The sequence below is a fragment of the Manis javanica genome, chromosome 4 (genome assembly GCF_040802235.1).
Source record: "Manis javanica isolate MJ-LG chromosome 4, MJ_LKY, whole genome shotgun sequence".
NCBI classification, from domain to species: Eukaryota; Metazoa; Chordata; class Mammalia; order Pholidota; family Manidae; genus Manis; species Manis javanica.
Genome location: NC_133159.1, coordinates 15,165,139 through 15,185,477, shown reverse-complemented (window position 1 = coordinate 15,185,477; position 20,339 = coordinate 15,165,139). Strand labels below are relative to the sequence as shown.

Here is a 20,339-nt window from a genome sequence, read left to right as displayed (position 1 = left end):
TAACATGAAGTGTGATGAAGACACTACAGAATAACTTTCCAGTATCTTGTTGCTGTATACACCAAACGTTAGATTAGAAGGGTTATCTAATGGCAAAATATGAGCAAAGTGGGATAATTGATCCTACTAATATCAACTGAACTGCAAAACTTACTATTCTTCCCCTCTTCACAGTCCTCTTAATAGAAAACAGAGTTTGGTTGTTCTCCATTTAAAGTAATAGGTGACATGGTTAGCGATGACACGCATGCCACTCCTTCGAGGAGTCACAAAAGCTCCTTCACCTGTTTGAACTTTGGCAACAAGTTCATTAATTAAGGTTTAGTTCATTACTTAGGGTGTCTTATGCCTGTATTCAAACTATGCAAGCAAGTTAAATGAGAGTCTTTCTACCAGAAGAACATGATGCCAGTTTTAAAAATAAACTCATCTTAGATTCTTGCATAGACCAACAAACCAATTCACAGCTGCATCATGAACTTGGTTCATTCAACAAATACTTACTGAGCATCTACTGTGTACTAAGTGCAGGGACTATTAACTGTGAACAACAGTCTCTGCTCTAATGGAACTCACATTCTTCATGGAAAAAGAAAACTAGAGGTTCACACACTGCACTGGCATCCTATGCCACCAAGAAGTGTCTGCCCTGGCAGAGCTGTGACTTGGCTTTTGTCTTCTTTTTATATTTCAAAATGCATTCTAGAATATTTGCAACAATTAAATCCAAAGACAGTTTTATCTGTCCTAGAACCACTCTCCAAACAAATTATCATTCTGAGTTTTTTTACATTATCTTTTTGTTTCAAATGGCTCCTTTCAAGTCAAAAGGATTCTAAGCTAGAAAAAAACAGTTTTAAGCTATTGGATCTAATTCTGTATATTCATCACTCAAGTTTTGTTCTTTTAAAAAAATGTGTAGGGATCCAAAATTTCAGTTTTGACCATGACATTGGTGCTTAAGCACTCCTATAGTCCCCACTTTCTAAAAGGAACGTTAGGCATTACTTTCTTTTTGTTTGCATTCCTTTTTCTTAACGAGATGTAATTCACATACTATAAAATTTATCCTTGTAGAGCATACAGTTCAGTGGTTTTTAGCATATTCGCAGTCGTGTAACCATCACCACTATCTCATTTCAGAACATTTTCAACATGCCAGAAAGAAACCCCATACCCTTTAGCAGTCTCTCATTCTCCATCTCCTCAGCCCTTGGGAACAACTAACCTGCATCTTATTTCTATGGATTTACCTGTTTCCTGTTTCAGACGTGTCATATGAATGAAATCATACCTTTTTTTTTTTGGTTTTGATTTGACGTCCAATCTAACATTGAACAAATGATCAAACCTCCCAGGTGTTTGCAAAATCAGGGACCTGACAACAGGGCTGATTAGGCTCTGATCTTTCCTTGTCTCTGATTTAACTTTTTGTTCTTTAAGTGTCACTTCTTTTGATAAAATTGGGCAGTGTTTATAACCATCAGCTAATTCTGAACAAGTGCTTGAGATTTTCCTTTTGCCATCTGTGGATTTGATATATTAAGTCTGGGATGCCTGACATCCTGGGACTGGCAACTAGGGTCTGGTTGTTTTGACCTCTCATTTGTTGCTACTTGAGTAGTTTTCCTTGGGATTAAAATTCCTGCTTGAATGTGAGGCTTCCAAAGTGTACCCTAGAAAAGTTAAGATGTTGCTTCACGTGGAGTCTGAGGTTTTGTCTTTTTCATTGGAGTACATTTGGACATAGTGACTACTTATTGAACAGCTTGAGGCTGCTTACTTGCCATGAGAGTAAAATTGCTCAGTAAAGAATAAAAATGCCTTGAGACAGAACCTCTACCACTGGTTAGTCCCAGTTCATAATCTGATAGATTACCTTTCCCATTCAATAAGCTTGAGTTGCAGGTCTCCACATCCTCCAGTAGTTTAAGGAGAGACACTGTGTGCTTACTTGCTTCACATACCAAATGTATCTCTCAGAAGGGAAAAGGATAACCTGCTAGTTTCATATTACCAAATCATGCAATGATTTACATATTAAATAAGCTTCAGAGAATCATGTGTCAAATGGTTTTTAATGTTTTGTTTTGAAATAATTTCAGCCTTACATAAAGATTTCAAATTTAGTATAGAGTTCTATATTCTTACTTAGTTTCCCCTATTATTACTAACATCTTACATTACCATAAGACTTTTGTCAAAATTAAGAAACTAGCATAGGGACATGGTTATTAACTAAACTTCAGACTTTATTTGGGTTTCACTAATGTCCTTTTTATAGTCCAGGATACCACATTGCATTTAGTCATCACATATTCTTAGTGTCCTCTGTCCTTTGACAAGTTTTTTAACCTGTCTTTGTCATGGCCCTGACAATTTTGCAGAGTACTAGTCAGGTATTTTGTAGCAAGACCAGTTTGGGCTTGTCTGGTATTCTTCTCATGATGAACTAGGGTTATGAGTTTTGGGTAAAAATACCACATGTGCCCTTCTTGTCTCATATCAGGATATGTGATACCCACATGACATCACCAGTGATGTTTAACCTTGACTACATGGTTAAGGTGCTGTTTACCACATCTCCACTCTAAAGTTAACTTTTCTTTTTTCACCTTTCTGACTCTAGTCTGTTGGAAGCTAATCACTAAGTCCAGCCCACATTGGGCAAGGGAAGTAAGAGTAGGAATTAAGCTCCACTTCTTTCCTGGAGTAGGGCTTATCTACTCATGATTTGGCATCCTGCAAGGAGATGTGCCTCTTTTGTTTATTTATTCAGTCATGTGTGTGTGTGTGTGTGTGTGTGTGTGTGTGTGTGTGTGTGTGCACATACCTATCAGCACAGACTCGTATGTTCATTTAATACTTTGAGTTATAACCCAGAACCACATTAATTTGTTCCTCAGATGGTACCAGCTTTGGCCTTGGGAACCCTTTCACACTGACTCATGTCCATTTGATATACCCTTATCCTTTTGTTTTTAGAGCACTTACTTTGTGACATTATAAGATGCCACAAGCACATCTGGTATTTTCCCTGTCCAAGCCTTAATATCAGCCATTTCTTCAAGAAGTCCTTTTCAGAGAATGGTACTTCAGGACTGTACCATTTTGGAGAATGGTATTTAGAAACCAAGCTCATTACCAAGTGGGGGTGTCTCTGCTTCTAGATCTACCAGTATTTTCAATTCTATTTTTTACAGAAGCTGATATCTTTCCAGGTAAGGAAGCCACTTTCATAAGAACACTAAATATTGCTTCATTTTTTAATATGATAACTCTGGTACCCAAAAGACTCACCCCTACAGATACTCAATCATGCTTTTGTTCATCCTGTATAACAAGAAAAAAAGATTGGAACTATCCCCTCTTTCTCTTTCCCCACTATGATTATTTAGCTTTCCTTTAGCTGGTAATAATCAGGCAGTCTACTAAGGTACCGTGCAGTGCAGTGTTCAGATACTACCTAGGTGACTACCTCGTTAGATAATAATAATGGAAATTGTTAAATAACCAAAAAAACTGACAGTGGAAGTACTGCATATAGAAACTTGTGAGATGCTGCATAGTAGTACTGTGAGGCAAATACAAAGTCTTAAATGCATGTATTTGGGAAACATGAAAATGCATGTATTTGGGAACCAACCTGGGAAAAAAAGTGTTCCCTGAGCACATACCAAGAGTTCATACAGGAAGAAGTTTCATGCTTTAGTGCAAAAGAGGTCTTGACAGAAGTCAGGAGAGTTGTGTTCTGACTCTGATGCCACCATTTACCAGTCATCTCACTCGTATGGACCTCCCTGTCCTCTAAAACGGTTCACTAGAGCCAACCATATGAACACTTCCAGGATCACTCTAAATACTACTTAACAAGCTTAACAAAGAACTCAGTCTGAAAATAGGATTTTAAACTTTTCAAAGGAATGAAAATACCGAGATTCTCTGAGATTTTCAAAACAAACCACCACCCAGCAGTTGAACTTGTATTACAGTGATTTTCTTTTCTGACTTCTGGCACATTTACCTCTTGTTGATAAATATATTTCTTCTGGCCAGATGTCCTAGGAAACTATCTTTGCCAAAGCTCAAATAGCTGTCCTACCTTAACTGCTTCCTAGAACATAGAATGTTCTCAGCATTGCTGCATGTTAGAATCACCTGAGAGTTTTTAAAAATACAAATCTTGGGACCCCTCCCCAGACTAGTTATTTCAGAATGTCTGGGTATTGAGACCTAGGCATTTTTTTTAAGGTCCCCAAGTGATCCTAATATGAGCCACAGTTGAGACCACTGTGGAAGGGTGAAAATAACCTGATTCACACAACAGTTTAGGGAGGGATTTGTATTTTCAGATATTTTTAAAATATTAATCTGCAAGGTGTTAGGTACAAAAATACAGAATTACATTGGCACATGTTTTGAAAATACAGTGCTATGAGAACATATAGAGTTCAAATAGAAGGGATTATGAGTGCAAAGGCTGTGTTGGGGGACACATAGCATATTTGAAAAATAAATAAAGAGCGACAGAGTATAGTGAGAGTTCTTTCTCCCAAAAGCAGAATTTAAACATGCCTTATGACTAATCCAGACCAACCTTTTCTGGGTAAAAAACTTTTCAAGTTGCCTTATACTATCAACTCAGTAGAATTCACTAGAGACCAAGCTTGGGTTTTTTTTTTTTTTTAAGTAAATTCATACTCAGAAAAAGGAATGGCAGTACTTTTTAGTAATTTCCAGTTCTAAATGTGAGCCATACAGTGGATTGGAATAATTTGAGGTTCTTTGTAGTGAGCAATTACATTTATATCCAAGAAGAGGGTTTTTCAAAGTATGGGCCTTAGACCAGCAGCATGAGTATCACCCGTTAGCTCATTAGAAATGCAAATTCACAGACTACATATCAGACAGAACCTGAAGGAATGGAAGGAACCCAAGAAACAAGCTCTTCAGGTAATTCTCAGGGACATTGAAGTTTGAGAGCCACTACCTCGGAGTACTTCACACCCATCAGTTTATAAAGCTCTTCATCAAAAGCCATCTAAACATTTTTAAAACATTTTGTCTTTTGTTATCTGGTCTACAACAGTAAGCCCTTCCTACATGGCAGTATCAAAAAGATGATATATGTTAAAAGACTTTGTAAGGTGTAATTGGCTATGCATCGCAGGTTGTCATCTAAGTTGGTCATCTCACCAGCCATGTGATCTATATAAGGTGGTATTACTTCCTTTCAATAGGTAAGGAACTTAGCTCCACAGAAGTCATGTCCCTAGCAAGCGTCAGAGCTGAAACCTGCACTTGGTTTTCTGGGAGGCAGTGGTTTCCAAAATAGTATTCTCTCTCACCACCAGAAGTTGTTATTCCATGTGGGAAAATGGAAGAGTGGACATACTTGAGAGCACTGGAATTGGAAAAATAGAGGCTTTGACATAGCTCCACCTAGGATGTTTAAACCTCAATTTCCTCATATATAAAACACCATCCACTCCATAGAGTTGTGAAGAGGAATTAAAGATCAGATAAAGCATCCCTCATCCTGCCAGGAATACCAGGGTCATATAACCACACACAATTAAACTACACTGTTCAGAATTTTAGGAGCTCATGGTTTGTCTACCCATGTTTCTTTAATATTCCTTGTATAGTTCAGATTTTTCAAATTTTGTTTTCCCTAACATACACGATGAAGTCTCAATCTTATCCTTTGACTGCCAACAAATCTGAATGGTAGAAGCTCTTAGTGCCCATTTTTCCCAGGATTCAATAAGGCATTGCAAAATCCTTTTTTTGTACAAGTACTAATGGTTAGTGTTCTTTGCAGGTTACTCAATTGCCTTACCTAGAAAGAAGAAAAATCTGACTAAGTTTTGCTACGAAACCATAATAAATTACTAAGAATACTAAGTACTTAAAATGCACATTGTTGCTTCCAGCTCTGGTCTTGTTTCTTCTGATATAGGAGATGCTACTACCTTAGGATAGAGACCACCATTCCAAACAAGCTTGCCTGTTAGACTAAATTTCAGGTTTTTCTTAAGTATTGTAGACTCAAACAAGTAGTATGTAGAAACATAAAAATTGTTCAATTTTATTATCATGTAGAGCCTTTTTGGCCAAAATGTTTTATATGCTGTGGCAAGCAGGGACATTACTGCTGAATCAAAATGTGAATTTTAAAACTTGAGCTAACAATTTTGATAGGCATCTTTGTCAAGAACTAGCTGTTCTTTCTAAATTTTGGATTGAAACTTTTACAGCCTTGCTGCATTTTAAGAAGACTCAAAGCCTGTGTTCTCTGGTTTTCCCTTCCTGAAGATCCCATTTCGTCTTCACCATGCAGTTTCACTTTGTTTCATAAAAGGAAAGGATCCTTTCCATCACCATCTTTTTGGAACTTTTGTTTAAACAGGGACCCAATTTCATAATTCTGATTTTTAAATTCTATTTTGTTTTCAATCATAGACTTTGACTTACTTTCCTTTAAATTAACTGGGTTTTATTGGGGGAAAAAATCTTCCCCTTTAAAGAAACTTTGTCAAACTTTGACAAACTTCCCTGTAAGTTCCCCAAAGAAAAGATATCATATGATGACCAACTCATTTTTCTGGGAACTTACTAGTTTAAAACTGAAAATTCCTGCCTTCCACTAACTCTCAACCTCCCTGCACCAGGTAAACCAGGTTAGTTGGTCACCCTAGGTGTCACTGATCTGACCACACCACACACTTCTGGCTGCCATCACAGCCCTCGTTGCCCTGAAGGCATCTCCCTACAAATAAGATTCGCCCTTAAAGCCACAGAGTAGGAGCAGAGGGAGAAGAATAGTATTGTTGACAAATCTTCATATTACACAATCAAAACAAAACTGGGTATGTGTTTGCTTTTTAGTAAATCTGGCAAATAGAATGTTTTTTCTGTCTAAAATGCAGTGGTAGCCTTGCCTCTGGTGTTTAAAAAGGCAAAAAAAAAAAAAAAAAAGGTTCAGCACATTCCCAGAACCAAACATATTCCTGGAGATGGCAGGACTAAGTACCTTAGTTATTTTGACTAGATTCCATTCCCCACTAAAAGACACCTGTTGTAACATTCCCAAATGTTTTTATTCTCTTGAGGGCTCAATTGTAAATTCATCCGATGTCAAATGCTTCAAACTAAAGTACAATAAACTCTTGACACTTATTATTTTTCAGAACCCTCAGTAGCTAGAAATGTTGACTCTCATTGAATATCAAAAGGTGAATGACATCTTGGACAGAGGTTCTCAAACTGTGAATGGCAAAATTAATGGCTTGCAAGCAGCATTAGGAAAAAAAAACTAGATTTGAACATAGGATAAATGTTATTTTGTAGAACTTACTTGGTTTTTATAGACTGGTTCATGATCCTTTATCCAAAACTACTGGGATCAGACATGTTTCAGATTCAGAACTTTTCAGAATTTAGAAAAAATTTTGCAGTTCGATGACCGCTAGGCTGAATGAAGTTAAAATTATTGCCATCAATGAGTAGAGGAAATTGCAGCCTATCAGAGGATAATCCAGGGATATTGCTTATCCCTAAACCAGGGTCTTGGCCTCAGCTAATAACAAATAATGAGGGGAAAACAATGAAAGGGGTGGGGAGGGAGGAGTAATATTAAATCTTTCCATTAGTCTCCATGTTTTGCTTAGTAGTATAAATTGTTCATTCTCTTGCCATCCCTTTCCAAGGTGCGGCTAAATTAAGAGCTATTTCCAGTCTTTCCGGCTGGAAACCAGAAAAGTCAAGTGATTCCCCCCCCCCCCCACAATCTCTGCCAGAACCATACATTCTGAAGAGAGCCAGGCTCTGGCCTGGCTTAGTTACTTCTGCATGAAATTGCAATCCGCTGAATTGTGGGAGGAATAAATCATTCTTGGTAGTAACAGAAACCTCTCACTACCTGGCAATCAATTATTCTTCAAACCTGTCATTGATACAAAGTGGAATGTGGGTAAAATAGATGTGTCCTTCGATGCTCAACTCCTTGACTACAGTATTATGCATCTGGTCTGGAACACTCTTGGAATCTGCAATTGCCTCAACTTTCTCTGTCCTTATGCCTCAATCTCCAGTCACATATTTCGCTTTTCTACACAAAACAAGAGATTTCAGCCTAGTAGACAAGTATGAGTTAGCTTTCAATTTGAGGACTAGCAAAAAACAATCTACTTCATTGACAACAGGTCATTAAGTCTGCAAAGCTTGTGTGCTGAAGTTTCAACAGGAACTTGCCTTTTGAAAAAGTGGATGTTTTTGTTGAAAACTAAAGATGATGCAGTTGCATTGTGGTGGCTTCTTAACACATACTTTTCTAGTTCACAAAACCCTATATTCCCTCATGTTTCTGGGATTCCCAAGTCACACCTGTAACCTGGGTAGCCCTAGGTGAAATAGTGAAGACATCACAGACTGCAGCACATTTTCTCCTCCCTCTCCTGGAAGCTCCTCCTCCAGACAGACACCAGAGTTGTTACTCTTCTGATCCCTCACTGCCCAGTGGAGAGCTTTGGATTCTCAAGTTTGTAGGTTAAAACAATGAATTCCTAAAGGTCATTTCGAGGCTTGTATGTTAGCTCTTCAGGGTATTAGCATTTAAAAGTGCTTTAGAAGAGAGTGAGAGATCTCAGAGAATCAGTGTGAGACACAGACCTCTGAGCGAGAGGGGCTTGCTGGTGCTCTGATGGTGACCTCCACACACTCCAGAAGAGCACCTGCTCCTAAACTTGCCAAGGAGCATATTTCCTCCAGCACAGGTCCAGCAGAGCAGCAGCTCAAGTAAAGGGTTACAAAAATCATTGTGTAACTCTGTTTAACAGACATAATTAAATGGTGTTTTTACTAGTATAGCTCAAAGAAAGATGAGAGATAAAATACCAATAGTGGAGCCTGAGGACTAGGCCAGCAAGTACTTAAATGGTTTCGTAAGTCTTAAGAACGACTGGCACATGCATTTGAATGTTGATCATGGGGGTATAAAACCATACTCCCATGGAGTCTTAACTCAGATGCAGCTAAGTATAAAAATAAAAACTGGCCAGATGTTCCATTTAGTGGATGTAAAATGCCTCAACCAATATACACGTATAATAATTTCAAATATCATTGTAGGCAGAAAACTTACAGCTTCACACTTACACCAGTGGTAGCCTTAGTGCATGGTTGTGTGTGTGTGTGCACGCACACAGATGCACTCTTGAGGAAGAATTCTGTTTAAGGGTTTTCCCTTCTTGGGTGTATATATATATATATGTTGTAAACAACAGAGTAAATTGTGTAAGCTGTGGAGGACGAGAAATCTAGTTTGCTTTTACCTAGGCTTCTTGCACATGTAGCTACAGGCATTTTAAGGAAAAAGAAAAAAGGATGTTTTAAGCATATGACATAAAAATGGAATAATCCTTAGAAAAGGAGACAAAGGAGACAAATGTTAAGAACGAAGGAAGTGAGCAGGATGAGAAATGGCACAAAATGACCAAACCCCCTTGTGAACAGGTTAAATATGACACCAGAGTACTAGGGCACTGGTAATGCCATCAGGACATTAATGATAAAGCTTTCCTCATAGGGAATTTTTGGTGGTGGTGGTCCCCTTTTTATACAGCTGACTGTGGAACTGCTGGAGTGGGTGGCTATGGATAGGAAAGCGGGTGGAGACAGTTAAAATGCTACTGGTGGAGCCTACTAGGCTAGCAAATACTTAAATGATTTCTTAAGTCCTCAGAATGATGGACATATGCATTTCATTATTGGTCATGCCACTGTGAGCCTCGGGGCAATTCTAGAGTTTATTTCCCAGTAATCATTACCTGCATCTCTTCCATCCCCCACCACAAAACATCGACTACTTTAGAATACACCAAGTTTTCCCAAATAGGCTTTGAGATGTTAAATTTTCCACAGTATGTGCATTGCCTAAATACACTGATACCAAGGAAATATGACAATTAAAAAGGAATCCCCTTTTCTAATTCCAGGGTTTCCTTTTTGAGACCTCTCCCTGTGTATGCAGATTAGGAAGCCAGCAAAGACAGTTTCATAGATTAGAAATGCAACTTCTCCACTTCTTTCTCTGAGTCACTACTGTGCCCTGCACTGTCTGGGTACTTAATGGGAACCAAGGTGAAGTACTGATTTTTCCACTATCTGATTTTTCAACCTTCCACGGTCTTGTAAAGAAGGGTAGCTGGTTCTTGTGCTGTGGCTAAACAGAGAAGCAGGAAATGCCAAACTCTCCAAAAGGCAGACGGATCTCCAAAGCGAAAACCCACTTAAGACTGTAGACTGAACGAGGGAATAGAAAAGGCCCTTCCGAGGAAACCAAAACCGCACGACAGGCTAACCAGCCCGGGCGTCCGCGCGTCCCGGAGCGCCCCCTCGCGTCCCCGCACGCCCGGCCGGGGAGGGACGCCTCGCGCGCTCCCTCCGCTCCGTGGGCTGGGGGCACGGCGCCGGCGCGCGGGGGGGCGGGGCCGGCGCGGGGGCGCGCTCGCGCTCGGGGCCGCGGGCAGGGGGGCGGGGCGGCAGAGCTCTGCGGCTGGGCCTGGAGGACAGCGGCGGCAAAGGCGACAGGCGGCAGCGGGGACGGCGCCGAGAGGCCGTGTGGAACGCGGGTGCCAGGAAGGGGGAAAGCGCAGAGGTAACGCAGGCCGGAACAGCCGGGCGGGCAGTAGGCGCGGTCTCGCTGGACCCCAAAGCAAGCGGCCGAGGCTGCCAGCTCGGGGCCCAGTGCCGCTCCCTGAGAGGAGGGGGCGGGGTGCTCGGGGCCCCGGAGGTGGCGCCTTTTGTCTGCCATCCCCAGCCGCTCCGCCTCCCCTTCCCTTATCCCCTGCGACCTAGCCCCCTGCCCTCTCATTGACACCTCCTCCGGGGCCCTCCGGCGCGCGCGCTCCCGCCCTTGTTTTGTTTGGACAAGGGAAGGCGGGGGTAGCTCTTCCCTGGTCCAGGGCCCTCCGTCCCAGTGCGCCTGCGCCGGCGTCCTCCCGTCGCGCTCCGATTGGCTGAGGGTTTGCGCATGCTCCCGAGGCCGGTGGCTCGTCCCCCGCCGCCCGCCCCACTCTCCCCGTCTCCCCACTCCCTCCGCGATTTTCCGAGTGGGTTCGAAAGATGCTGGCGGCAGTGACTGGCTGCGGCGGACCCGCCCCCGGGCTTCTCCGCCCCCGGGCTTCTCCGCCCCCGCCGCCGCCATTACGGAGCTCCCAGTGGTGAGTGCGCGGGGCGCGGTTGCTCGCGGTCCGCCGCTTCTTGCGTCGCGCGGGCGGGTGCAGCCCGGGTCCTGGCGTCGGCTGGGCCGCGTGCATCCTGGAGCGTGGGCCGCGAGCTGCTCGCCGCGTCGCAGCGCCTTGGTGTCCGCCGCCGCTGAGTCCTCCCGGCAACCGCCTCGCTGCCTTCATCTTGGCTCCGCTCTCCCCCGCTTTCTGCCTGCGCACCACGCCGCCGCTCCCTGCCTCTTGGCTCCCTCTTTGCCGTGTTCCTCAGCGGTCGGGGCGAGTGTTTCAGAGCTGCTGGCGCTCCTGAGAAGGCTTAGCTGCTGCTGCGACGCGAGCCTGAGCTCTCGTTTTCCCCATGGCAGGCCTAGAGCTGGTTATTCACCGCCCCTTAGACCGTGTAGTTGTAGTTAGTAAAGTCAAACTTGCGAGTGTGAGCGTTTGTGAAGACAGAGAGGCAGGAGTGGTGAAGTGACAGCCCCAGATCTGAGGGTCCGAATTGACTCACCACAGTCTGTGACCGAGGACGCGTCACTTAACCTTTTTGCGGGAGTGTCTCTTCTGCACAGAGGATCAGGTGAAGTTTACTGGCCCTTCAGCGTATAATTCTCTCGCTCTTACTATGCTCCTGACATTCCCTTACACTGAAAAGAAAGAAGCCGATTAGAAATACATAGGAATTCGCCTGAGACTTAAAGGGCAAGCTATCTTGTCTTGGAGTGAAGCAGGACGTGACTAATTTTATTCTGTAATATAATTTGGCTTAATCTGGCATAGGCATAAAATTTAGGAGCTTTTTAAATTTTTATTGCTCCTTTTAAAAGTTGAGCGTAATCTTTTCAAAGTAAAAATAACATTTTAAAGGTTTTTTTTTTTTACTTTGTTTTTTATTTGGAAGATTGAGGGTGGGAAGTTGGTGGAGGAAGCATCCTCAAGTCTTCATATGTAGATGGAAATCCTAACTCTATAGCCAGATTGTGATTATCTTGTCAGGAAGGGCCGTATATTGTCAGTAAATACGTGTGCAATGCAGATATGTACAAGGTGATTTACTGAAATGTGGACGTGAACAAAAAAAGTTTTCAGCAGATTATAGGAGTGCTTTTTGTGATACTGACCATTATAGGTCTGGATACAGTTGACCCTTAAACAACACAGGTGTGAACTGCCTGCGTCTTCTTAAATGCAGAGTTTTTTCAATAAATATATTGGAAATTTTTTTTGATGTCTGAAACAACTTGAAAAATATTTTCTCTAGCTGGATATATATAATAATATACAAAATATTTGTTAATTGACCATGTTTTGGGGAAGATTTCCGGTCAGCAGTAGGCTATGTATTAAGTTTTGGGGGAGTCAGAAGTACATGAGAGTTTTCCGCTGAGGGTAGCTAATCTCCACTTTGCTCAAGGGTCACCTATATGGTGAAAGACTTTAGATTGGGAACAATTTGATATATTCAGTGCATAGCTAATGACGTTATATATAATGTGTAATGTATTGCATACATCTTATGGTAATGTATGAAATAATAGTATTCCCTAAAATGCGTATTTTCAAGGATATCAGTAAACCGAAGTACATTGTTAAACTCTTTTTTATTGCTTTCTCAGTGTGGAAAAGTCGAATTAAAACTCAAAAGTAGACTTTACTTTAACCACTTTTTCTTTATTGCCTGAATTAAAAGTTTAGCATTTCCCTTGAGAAAAGCAAATCTTTGTATAGTTTATCAGTAAATTTTTTTTAAACGGATTAATAACCACATAAACCACAGATAAACTGAGATTATTTGTTTTTAGCACATAAAAGAACCCAGGTGAAAAACAAGTTTCCTCTGTTCTTTCACTTAACAAGTATTTGTTGAGCACCTGTTCTGTTCTTGGTGACTTTTTAGGCACCAAGTATGCAGCAGTGAACCAGCCAGGTAAGATCTCTGCCAGGCAACAAGCATAGCAGCATAAAATCTGTTCCCTCAGAAGTGCAGCAACAAAAACTTAAGTCAAAAGCTCCGTGGTGATGTTCAGGCAGTGTGCGTTAACCGTCCATATAGTTTTGTTAGCTCTGTAATGAACAATGAACTTATTAAACAACTCATTGACCAACTTATTGTAAGAAAGAATTATAGACTGAAGCTTTAAGTTCTGTGACTTTTACTAAGGAAGTTCAGCGCTGAGACAAGCACTTACTAATATTTATCCCAAATAACTGGGAGATTTTATTTTTTAGGTTTTCTTCACATATACCGAATATAGTGCTAAGTACTGTCAGATGTCATTGTTATTCAACTTCTTCCCAGTTTTTATCCAGCCCAATTTGTTGGACTGTTTAAGTGTTTGGAATACAGTGGTGAATTGAGTCCTAGTCCCTGCAGTGTTTATATTCCATTGGGAGAGATACATAATAAACAAACAGACATATTTTGAATTTCAGGTGGTGGTAAATACTGTAAAGAAACCTGAAGAAAAATGAAGATGGGAGGCCTTTCTGAGTGGGCGACACTGAGCAGAAACCTGATTGAAGTGTCAAGGAAAGGAGTATTGTAATTTAAGAGAACAGCACGTGCAAACACTCTGAGGCAGGGATGAGAAGAGCACACAGTTCAGGGGCCAAAGGATCTGTGTGGAGAGTGGAGTGATGGGTACAGTAGGAGGAGGTGAGATTAGTGAAGAAAAGAGTTGGGTAGTAATTGGGAAGTTATAAGCAGGAGAATGTCCAGATCTTTTTTTTTTTTTTTTTTTTTGCTGGATGCAGCCGGGAAGATTGGCAAACCATCTTTTTTTATTCCAACCTGGGCATACTTATCTAGCTACTTTAAGCTTTCATTCTTGTCCTTTTGTTAGTGTTGTCTGATACCTTTATGAACTGTGTATTTGTTGTTGCCCTGGTTTTAGTCATTCTTACCACTTTGGCATTAAGAGTAGCTTCCTTTGCTCAACCCCCTAACCCATTTGTTTTAATTCAAGTAATTAGTGAATACACAGTTTTGACTGGAAAGGTTTAGACACTTTTTTCAGTATTTTGTTACAGAGGAAATATTTTTTAAAGGATATCCAACGAACAAGGACTCCTGAAGGTTTTACTGACTTGTAAGTAGCATTTTTCAACTTAGTGTTGTCAGGATTAACAGAGGAATTCCTTAGCAGTGTCACTTTAGCAAGAATACCTGATGGCCATGTTTCACTTCAGTGTTGTGTTCACATGTGAAAAACACACCAGCTGATTTGCTTAGGTCTTTTTTATTATCAAGGAAATTGTACTGCTATGTAAATGCTAGCTGGATGACTGAGCATGTTTATATATATTGAAATTATTCCAAGGTAGACTTTGAAGTTTCACAAACCTAAATAAAGTCCTAGAGCTCAACTTGGCCCTCTTTTCACAAATCAGAGAACAACTATTTTTATTTCTGTATTTTATAGTTCTTTGAAGTGAATTGCTATGCATTTAATTTTGATGACAGTTGATAACTTTTTAAATATTCCTGTATGTTCCTAATTTACTCTTGATAAGTTTTAGTGCCTTATACTATCTTGAGTCCTTTGGCTGCCTTTCCTTGCAGCTGATTGGCATTGCTCTTGGTGTTCACATAAAAAGGTTTTCCCTCTATATTTGGATTTTTTGGATAATTTATCTCAGTTGTTGTAGCTTGAGACTATTACCCAACAAATTAAAAACTCCTAAATTCCTAGACAGTATTAGAGGTAAAGTAGAAGTTGGTTGATTTCTATCATTCCCCAACGCTCTGTTTATGTTCATTAGCACGGAGATCTAAACATTTAACTGATCATTTTCTTATATTTTGGAGGGATTTTTATTACAAAATACCACTGAGTCCCAGATAATATTTTTGGGGGAACAGAGGGTATTAATGATCAGGTAAATTTGAGTGACTATATGAGTTTTATCTTTGAATATTTAATTACATTCTTCTGTTAGTTTTGCTTGCATTAAAAATATGACAAGGTCTTAGAAGCATACTTCTGTTCTCCTAGGTTATGGTCTAAATTTGCTTGTCTGGGTCTGGAGGCTCTTGGAATATCATGCTCTTCAGTATTTTTGCCCTTGTTACTTCTCTGATGGAGCTGGAGTAAGGTTACAGTAAATTTTCCTGACCCCTTTGAGAACAATGACAACAAAAGCCGCTTTCTTTAGTAAACTGATCTTTGAGTAAACATTTGATTAAACTGTTCCTTAGTGTCCTTATTTTATCCCTTCTAAGTTCCTGACGGTAGCAAGAGGGGATGGGGTTAGGTTCCTTATGAGCTTTCTTGTCCTTGTCGCCTTTGTTCGTGTGGAAGGTGCAACAGCTGCTGTGGCTTATGCATTTGTCTTAGTCGCTGCTTTACATAGCTAACATTTCATTAGTGATTTTATCTTAATGATAACTGACCAAGTCATCTGTCACTTAACTATAAGTTTTATAGTTAAATTTTTTTCTCTTTGGATGTATTTTAAATTTAGACAGTTTAGTTTTGTTTTTTTGTTAATCTTCACACCAGGTCTTTTCTGTGCTTTAGGTTGACTCTTCACCACACTGAAACCATTAGGAAAAATCCTTGTGGTTAACAGCAGAGGCTGCAGAGTGTAACCTGTACTCAGGCCTAGAAATTATTTTAAATGGCGACTGATACATCTCCAGGTGAACTCGTCCATCCTAAGGCACTCCCACTTATAGTAGGAGCTCAGCTGATCCACGCGGACAAGTTAGGTGAGGTAGGGGCTGACACATTCTTGAAGCTCTCTCTTGGATCAGTCCCTGACTTCAGGCCCTGCTGGGTCCTTCTTGGTACATGTTCCTTCCTCTATTCAGGGGAGTCTGGGTTGTGAATCTGAAAAAATCAAATAGACATAGAGTTCTTTTCATCTTTCCTTCCTCCTCAAATTCCTGAAAAAAACTTCCAACCTTGTAACTGTATTCCAAATAAATTGTAATTGTTTCCATTTGAAATTCTAGCTAAAATAAAATGTTTTGAAAAGTACTTCTTAAAAATCATACTTCACTTCAAACAAACTTGTTAAAAGTAATTTGCACCAGATCCTGGAGTCGACTTGAAGAATTCTCCTACATCTTCTGAAACCTAGTTAGGCCCCTTTGAGAAAGAAAGGAAAGAAAAAAAACTTCTATGCATGTGTGATTATGGCCATCTCTTTTCTTAGAAGGTAGAAGATAGCGCCATGCCGATTCGTCGAGCTGTGAATTCTACTCGGGAAACTCCTCCCAAAAGCAAGCTTGCTGAAGGGGAGGAAGAAAAGCCAGGTAAAGTAAAGCAGTGAAAAACTTAAAAAAGCAAAAGTTTCTACTCCAATTTGGAGTGTCCCATAAATTCCTTGAACTTACTCTTTTTTCACTGGCTAAGTTTTTTGGGGGAACATTTAAAGACAGAAGTGTGGTACCTGTTGGTATGTCATTTCCAGACCATGTGGACAAGTAAGAATTCCATCTTGTCTCTACTAAGGATTTTTGGAAGGAGAAAGTTTCATGTTCTTGGAATTAAAAACAAAAAAATGGGGAGAAGAGGAACAGTCAAAAAGTAGCCTGTGGACATACAGTGTCATGGGATTGAGGACCCTGTGGAATAATGGAGGACTTGGGCCTTCCTGATGGGCAAAGGAAGGCTCACCCAGAAATCATCTGGAGGCCTTGAAGGGAGCAGAAGGGCAATCAAGACATTGTTTTATTTAACTTCCGTATTTGGTGGAGAGAAAATTGTCCAGAGGTGGAAACAGAATGAATTGAAAGAAATGTAGACTCATCACCTGGAGTATTAGGGCCCTTTTGTGGCATCTCTAACCCACCTCTTCTTTTCCCTGTTTTTCTTTTTCACCATTTTTTGCTTTCTTTCATTATCCTTTTCTCCTTTCTCCCTTGCCTTTTATCTTGAGTTTCCCAGGGATGAGCACATGGTGCTGTCCCTGTCATGGCTGTTAGAACCAAGATTTACTGATCAGTATAGATTAGGAATAAAAAATACATAGACCCTTGTTGCCTTTATCCCTTGGTGCACCAGGGTATACTCGTTAACAGTTGAGCCTGGATTTTGTCTCAAAAGCCTCAGATGAATACTGTAAGCAATTTGAGTACCCTGCCTTAAGGCAATCAGAAAACACAGGAATCAGCATATTAAAAAAGTAATAGGTGCTGGTAAATTGAATGAAGATAGGTTATTTTGTCCAGCAGTGAGATAAGCCACTTGGTGGCCAATCTTGATCCATATTTGTTTTAACAGCCAGCTGAAGCCATTAAATCACTAACATCAGTTTTCAGAATTCATGCCGGATGGTTCATGTGTACGGTATTAGAAGTAAGCCAAGAATTTATAAAGGACCAGTAAGTCACCTCACAGATTGTATGTGTAATCTCTCTCTATTCCATTATTGTATTTTGTACATGAAGATGATTGGACTTAACTCATTTTAAATTTTATAAATCCTACATTTCACACAGAAATGGACAATAGTTCAATGAGTTGGAGACAATGTCATATATAATGCATACTCAATATCTGTTGAGTAAACCTTTAGTAAGCCACCACCCATTAAGTAATTATTCTTGAGAAGACAGAATAATATGAAATTAAATTTATGGCTCTATTCGTTTAGTAAAACCCAGTAAATGGTTCTTAGCTTTTCATGCTTTTTATAATAAGGCAATGTATAAATAAGTAAATATGACTAATAAGTTCTTACTCATGTAGCTGTTCAGGTTGAATTGTTGGAGTGAGAGACAGTAAAAGGTACATTGTGATAAAAATACATGCTGCAGTTATTATCTGTATCACCAGATACTGTTGTTACAATGAAGTTCAACCTTAATACTTTTTGAAACAGCTGTAGAAGCAGCAGAGACCAAAGGTGGATGGGAATTACCCACAGTACAAATGCTGGCATATAGGCTTCTCTGAAAGCATTTTGTATTATCCTCATAGAGGGAGATTTGGAGATGTCAAAGAACTTGCCCTAACATAGCAAGCTATAAAGTTACAAAGACTGAACCTGAATCCAAATGTATATGACTCTTAAAATCTCAATTTGGGCTGGACATTTATAGGAGGATTTTTTTTTTTGGTATCATTAAGCTACAATTACATAAAGAACATTATGTTTACTAGGCTCCCCCCTTCACCAAGTCCCCCCCACAAACCCCATTACAGTCACTGTCCATCAGCATAGTAAGATGGTGCAGAATCCCTGCTCGTCTTCTCTCTGTTGTACAGCCCTCCCCGTGCCCCCACCACCACTACACATGCTAATCGTAATGCCCTGTAGGAGGATTTTTGACTTACATTCAAGTCTGGTTGAAGAGCATAATTCAGGATGAGATTTACAAATGATAGTTGTTTGTCCTGAAATTTATGGTTTAGAATTTTAATTTGTTGAGAAAGGAGAAGTTCCTTTAGAATTGGATATATGTGGTTGTTATAAGAAGGAAGTGTCATTCTTATTCTTTTACTTGTTTATGTGAAGTCCAGAAAGAAGTCTTCATCTTTATGCTAGTAATTAGTTCATATAATTTAAGTGACCAAACTCTTCGAACATACATTTTTATTTTTTTTGCCACTGGGGTCCTTTTATTTTAAAGTCCCTACTTAACCATTTCCCAGGATTCTGTGTTTTATAGTAGCTGTTCCAAGAGACATGCTGAGGAAAGACATAGATAAGCAGCTGCAGACCTCAGAATTCCCCCTCTCATATTTCAACTCTTGATCTAATCATTTCATTTGGAAAATGCTTGTTAATTTTATATTACTTATTCCCTTACTAAGATGTGTCTTTTAAATTATGAAATGGCTGATTGCTTAAGTACAAGTCTAGTCATTAATATTGCAGAGTAGAAAATCAAAAGATTTGATTTGGATAAAATGAGTTTCCTTTTCTGTGTTACTTAATTTCCTAGTCCATCTCCTTTTCCCATGTATAATGGTCTGGATAAACAACCCCTTAAATTGGCAGTTGGAGTGACATAAAGGAAAGAAAACTGTATTCACAGTCATTTGTTCATTTTAGAATACATCTGTTAATTGGAACATTTGACTTATCTGTAACAAGATAAATTTTTACCCTTTTATTGATTCAGGCTCTAATATATCTTCCTGATGAAATTGTTCTCAACTGATTTTTTTAGAGCCAGATGTAAGTTCAGAGGAATCTGTCTCCACTGTAGAAGAACAAGAGAATGAAACTCCACCTGCTACATCTAGTGAAACAGAGCATCCAAAGGGGGACCCTGAGAATGAAGAGAAGGAAGAAAACAAGTCTCCTGAGGAAACCAAAAAGGAGTAAGGAGTTACACCTTTCTGCTGTTTATAATCGAAGACTGTGTGAAAGGACTGCTGGTCATATTGTTTTAAAGTGTTAACATTGGTTCATGCTAGATATGTGCTATTTGGATTTACTTTTTAGATTTATCATTTGAAATACATATTTGTAGTTATATGGCCTTTTGGAATTTGTAGTAGCTATCAGAATCATTCCTTTTGGCTTTGGAATGTGTTTTTTGCACTTAGATTCATTGTGAGAATGTCTCATATTTTAAGCACCAACATGATTTCACTAAGAAATGAAACACGACTACAAAACTGTGATCTGGGAGACACTTCACCATTTTATTCCTCCCTCTGTGCCAGAGTGTTCTTTTATGTGCTTATTTATGTTAGAAAAAAATTAATCTATATTAAGTCATTGCTAGAGCCACCTAAAACTGTGTATGTTTGATGAAGTATTCAGTTGGAGGGTGACTTTGAGAAAAATTGAATGCAAAATTGGCTGTTGATAATCTGTACAGTGAGGTGGCAATTCTTTTTTAATTTAAAATGTGTTTTGCAGGACAGTTGATGGCATTCATTCTATTCTTTTCATAATGGGTCGGAACCATTAGGAATTACTTTTTTAATAAAGAAGTAACTTGATAATAACTATACCTTCTAGTTGAAATTCCAGGGAGTCCTTTAGCCCAGTTCATAGGTATAAGGCCTGAAGTTTTTAACAGCTACCCTGTATTTTAGGTGTGTGGAGTACTGTTGTTACTAGAATAAAATTTGTGTAGTGCTTTATGGCTCACAAAATTGTGTTTATAAACATAATCTCATTAATTTTTGCAACAATCTTGTAAAG

The 20,339-nt window shown here is 39.7% G+C and overlaps 1 protein-coding gene across 7 annotated transcripts in view; it reads left to right on the top strand.

Annotated features, from left to right (window-relative positions):
- Positions 1–10,523: 10,523 nt before the first annotated feature.
- HP1BP3 (heterochromatin protein 1 binding protein 3) overlaps positions 10,524–20,339 on the top strand; it is a 30,207-nt gene continuing 20,391 nt past the window's right edge. For 2 of the 7 annotated variants that reach the window (XM_036999766.2, XM_036999769.2), the window contains exons 1-4: positions 10,524–10,660; positions 15,746–15,941; positions 16,386–16,485; positions 19,351–19,504. In XM_036999766.2, the coding sequence (XP_036855661.1) occupies positions 15,846–15,941; positions 16,386–16,485; positions 19,351–19,504 (350 nt within the window). In that variant the 5' untranslated portion in view covers positions 10,524–10,660; positions 15,746–15,845. Of the gene's footprint in view, positions 10,661–11,087; positions 11,226–13,658; positions 13,882–15,745; positions 15,942–16,385; positions 16,486–19,350; positions 19,505–20,339 lie in introns of those variants that run through there. The other 5 variants (XM_036999767.2, XM_017662746.3, XM_036999768.2 and 2 more) reach the window with 5 other exon arrangements.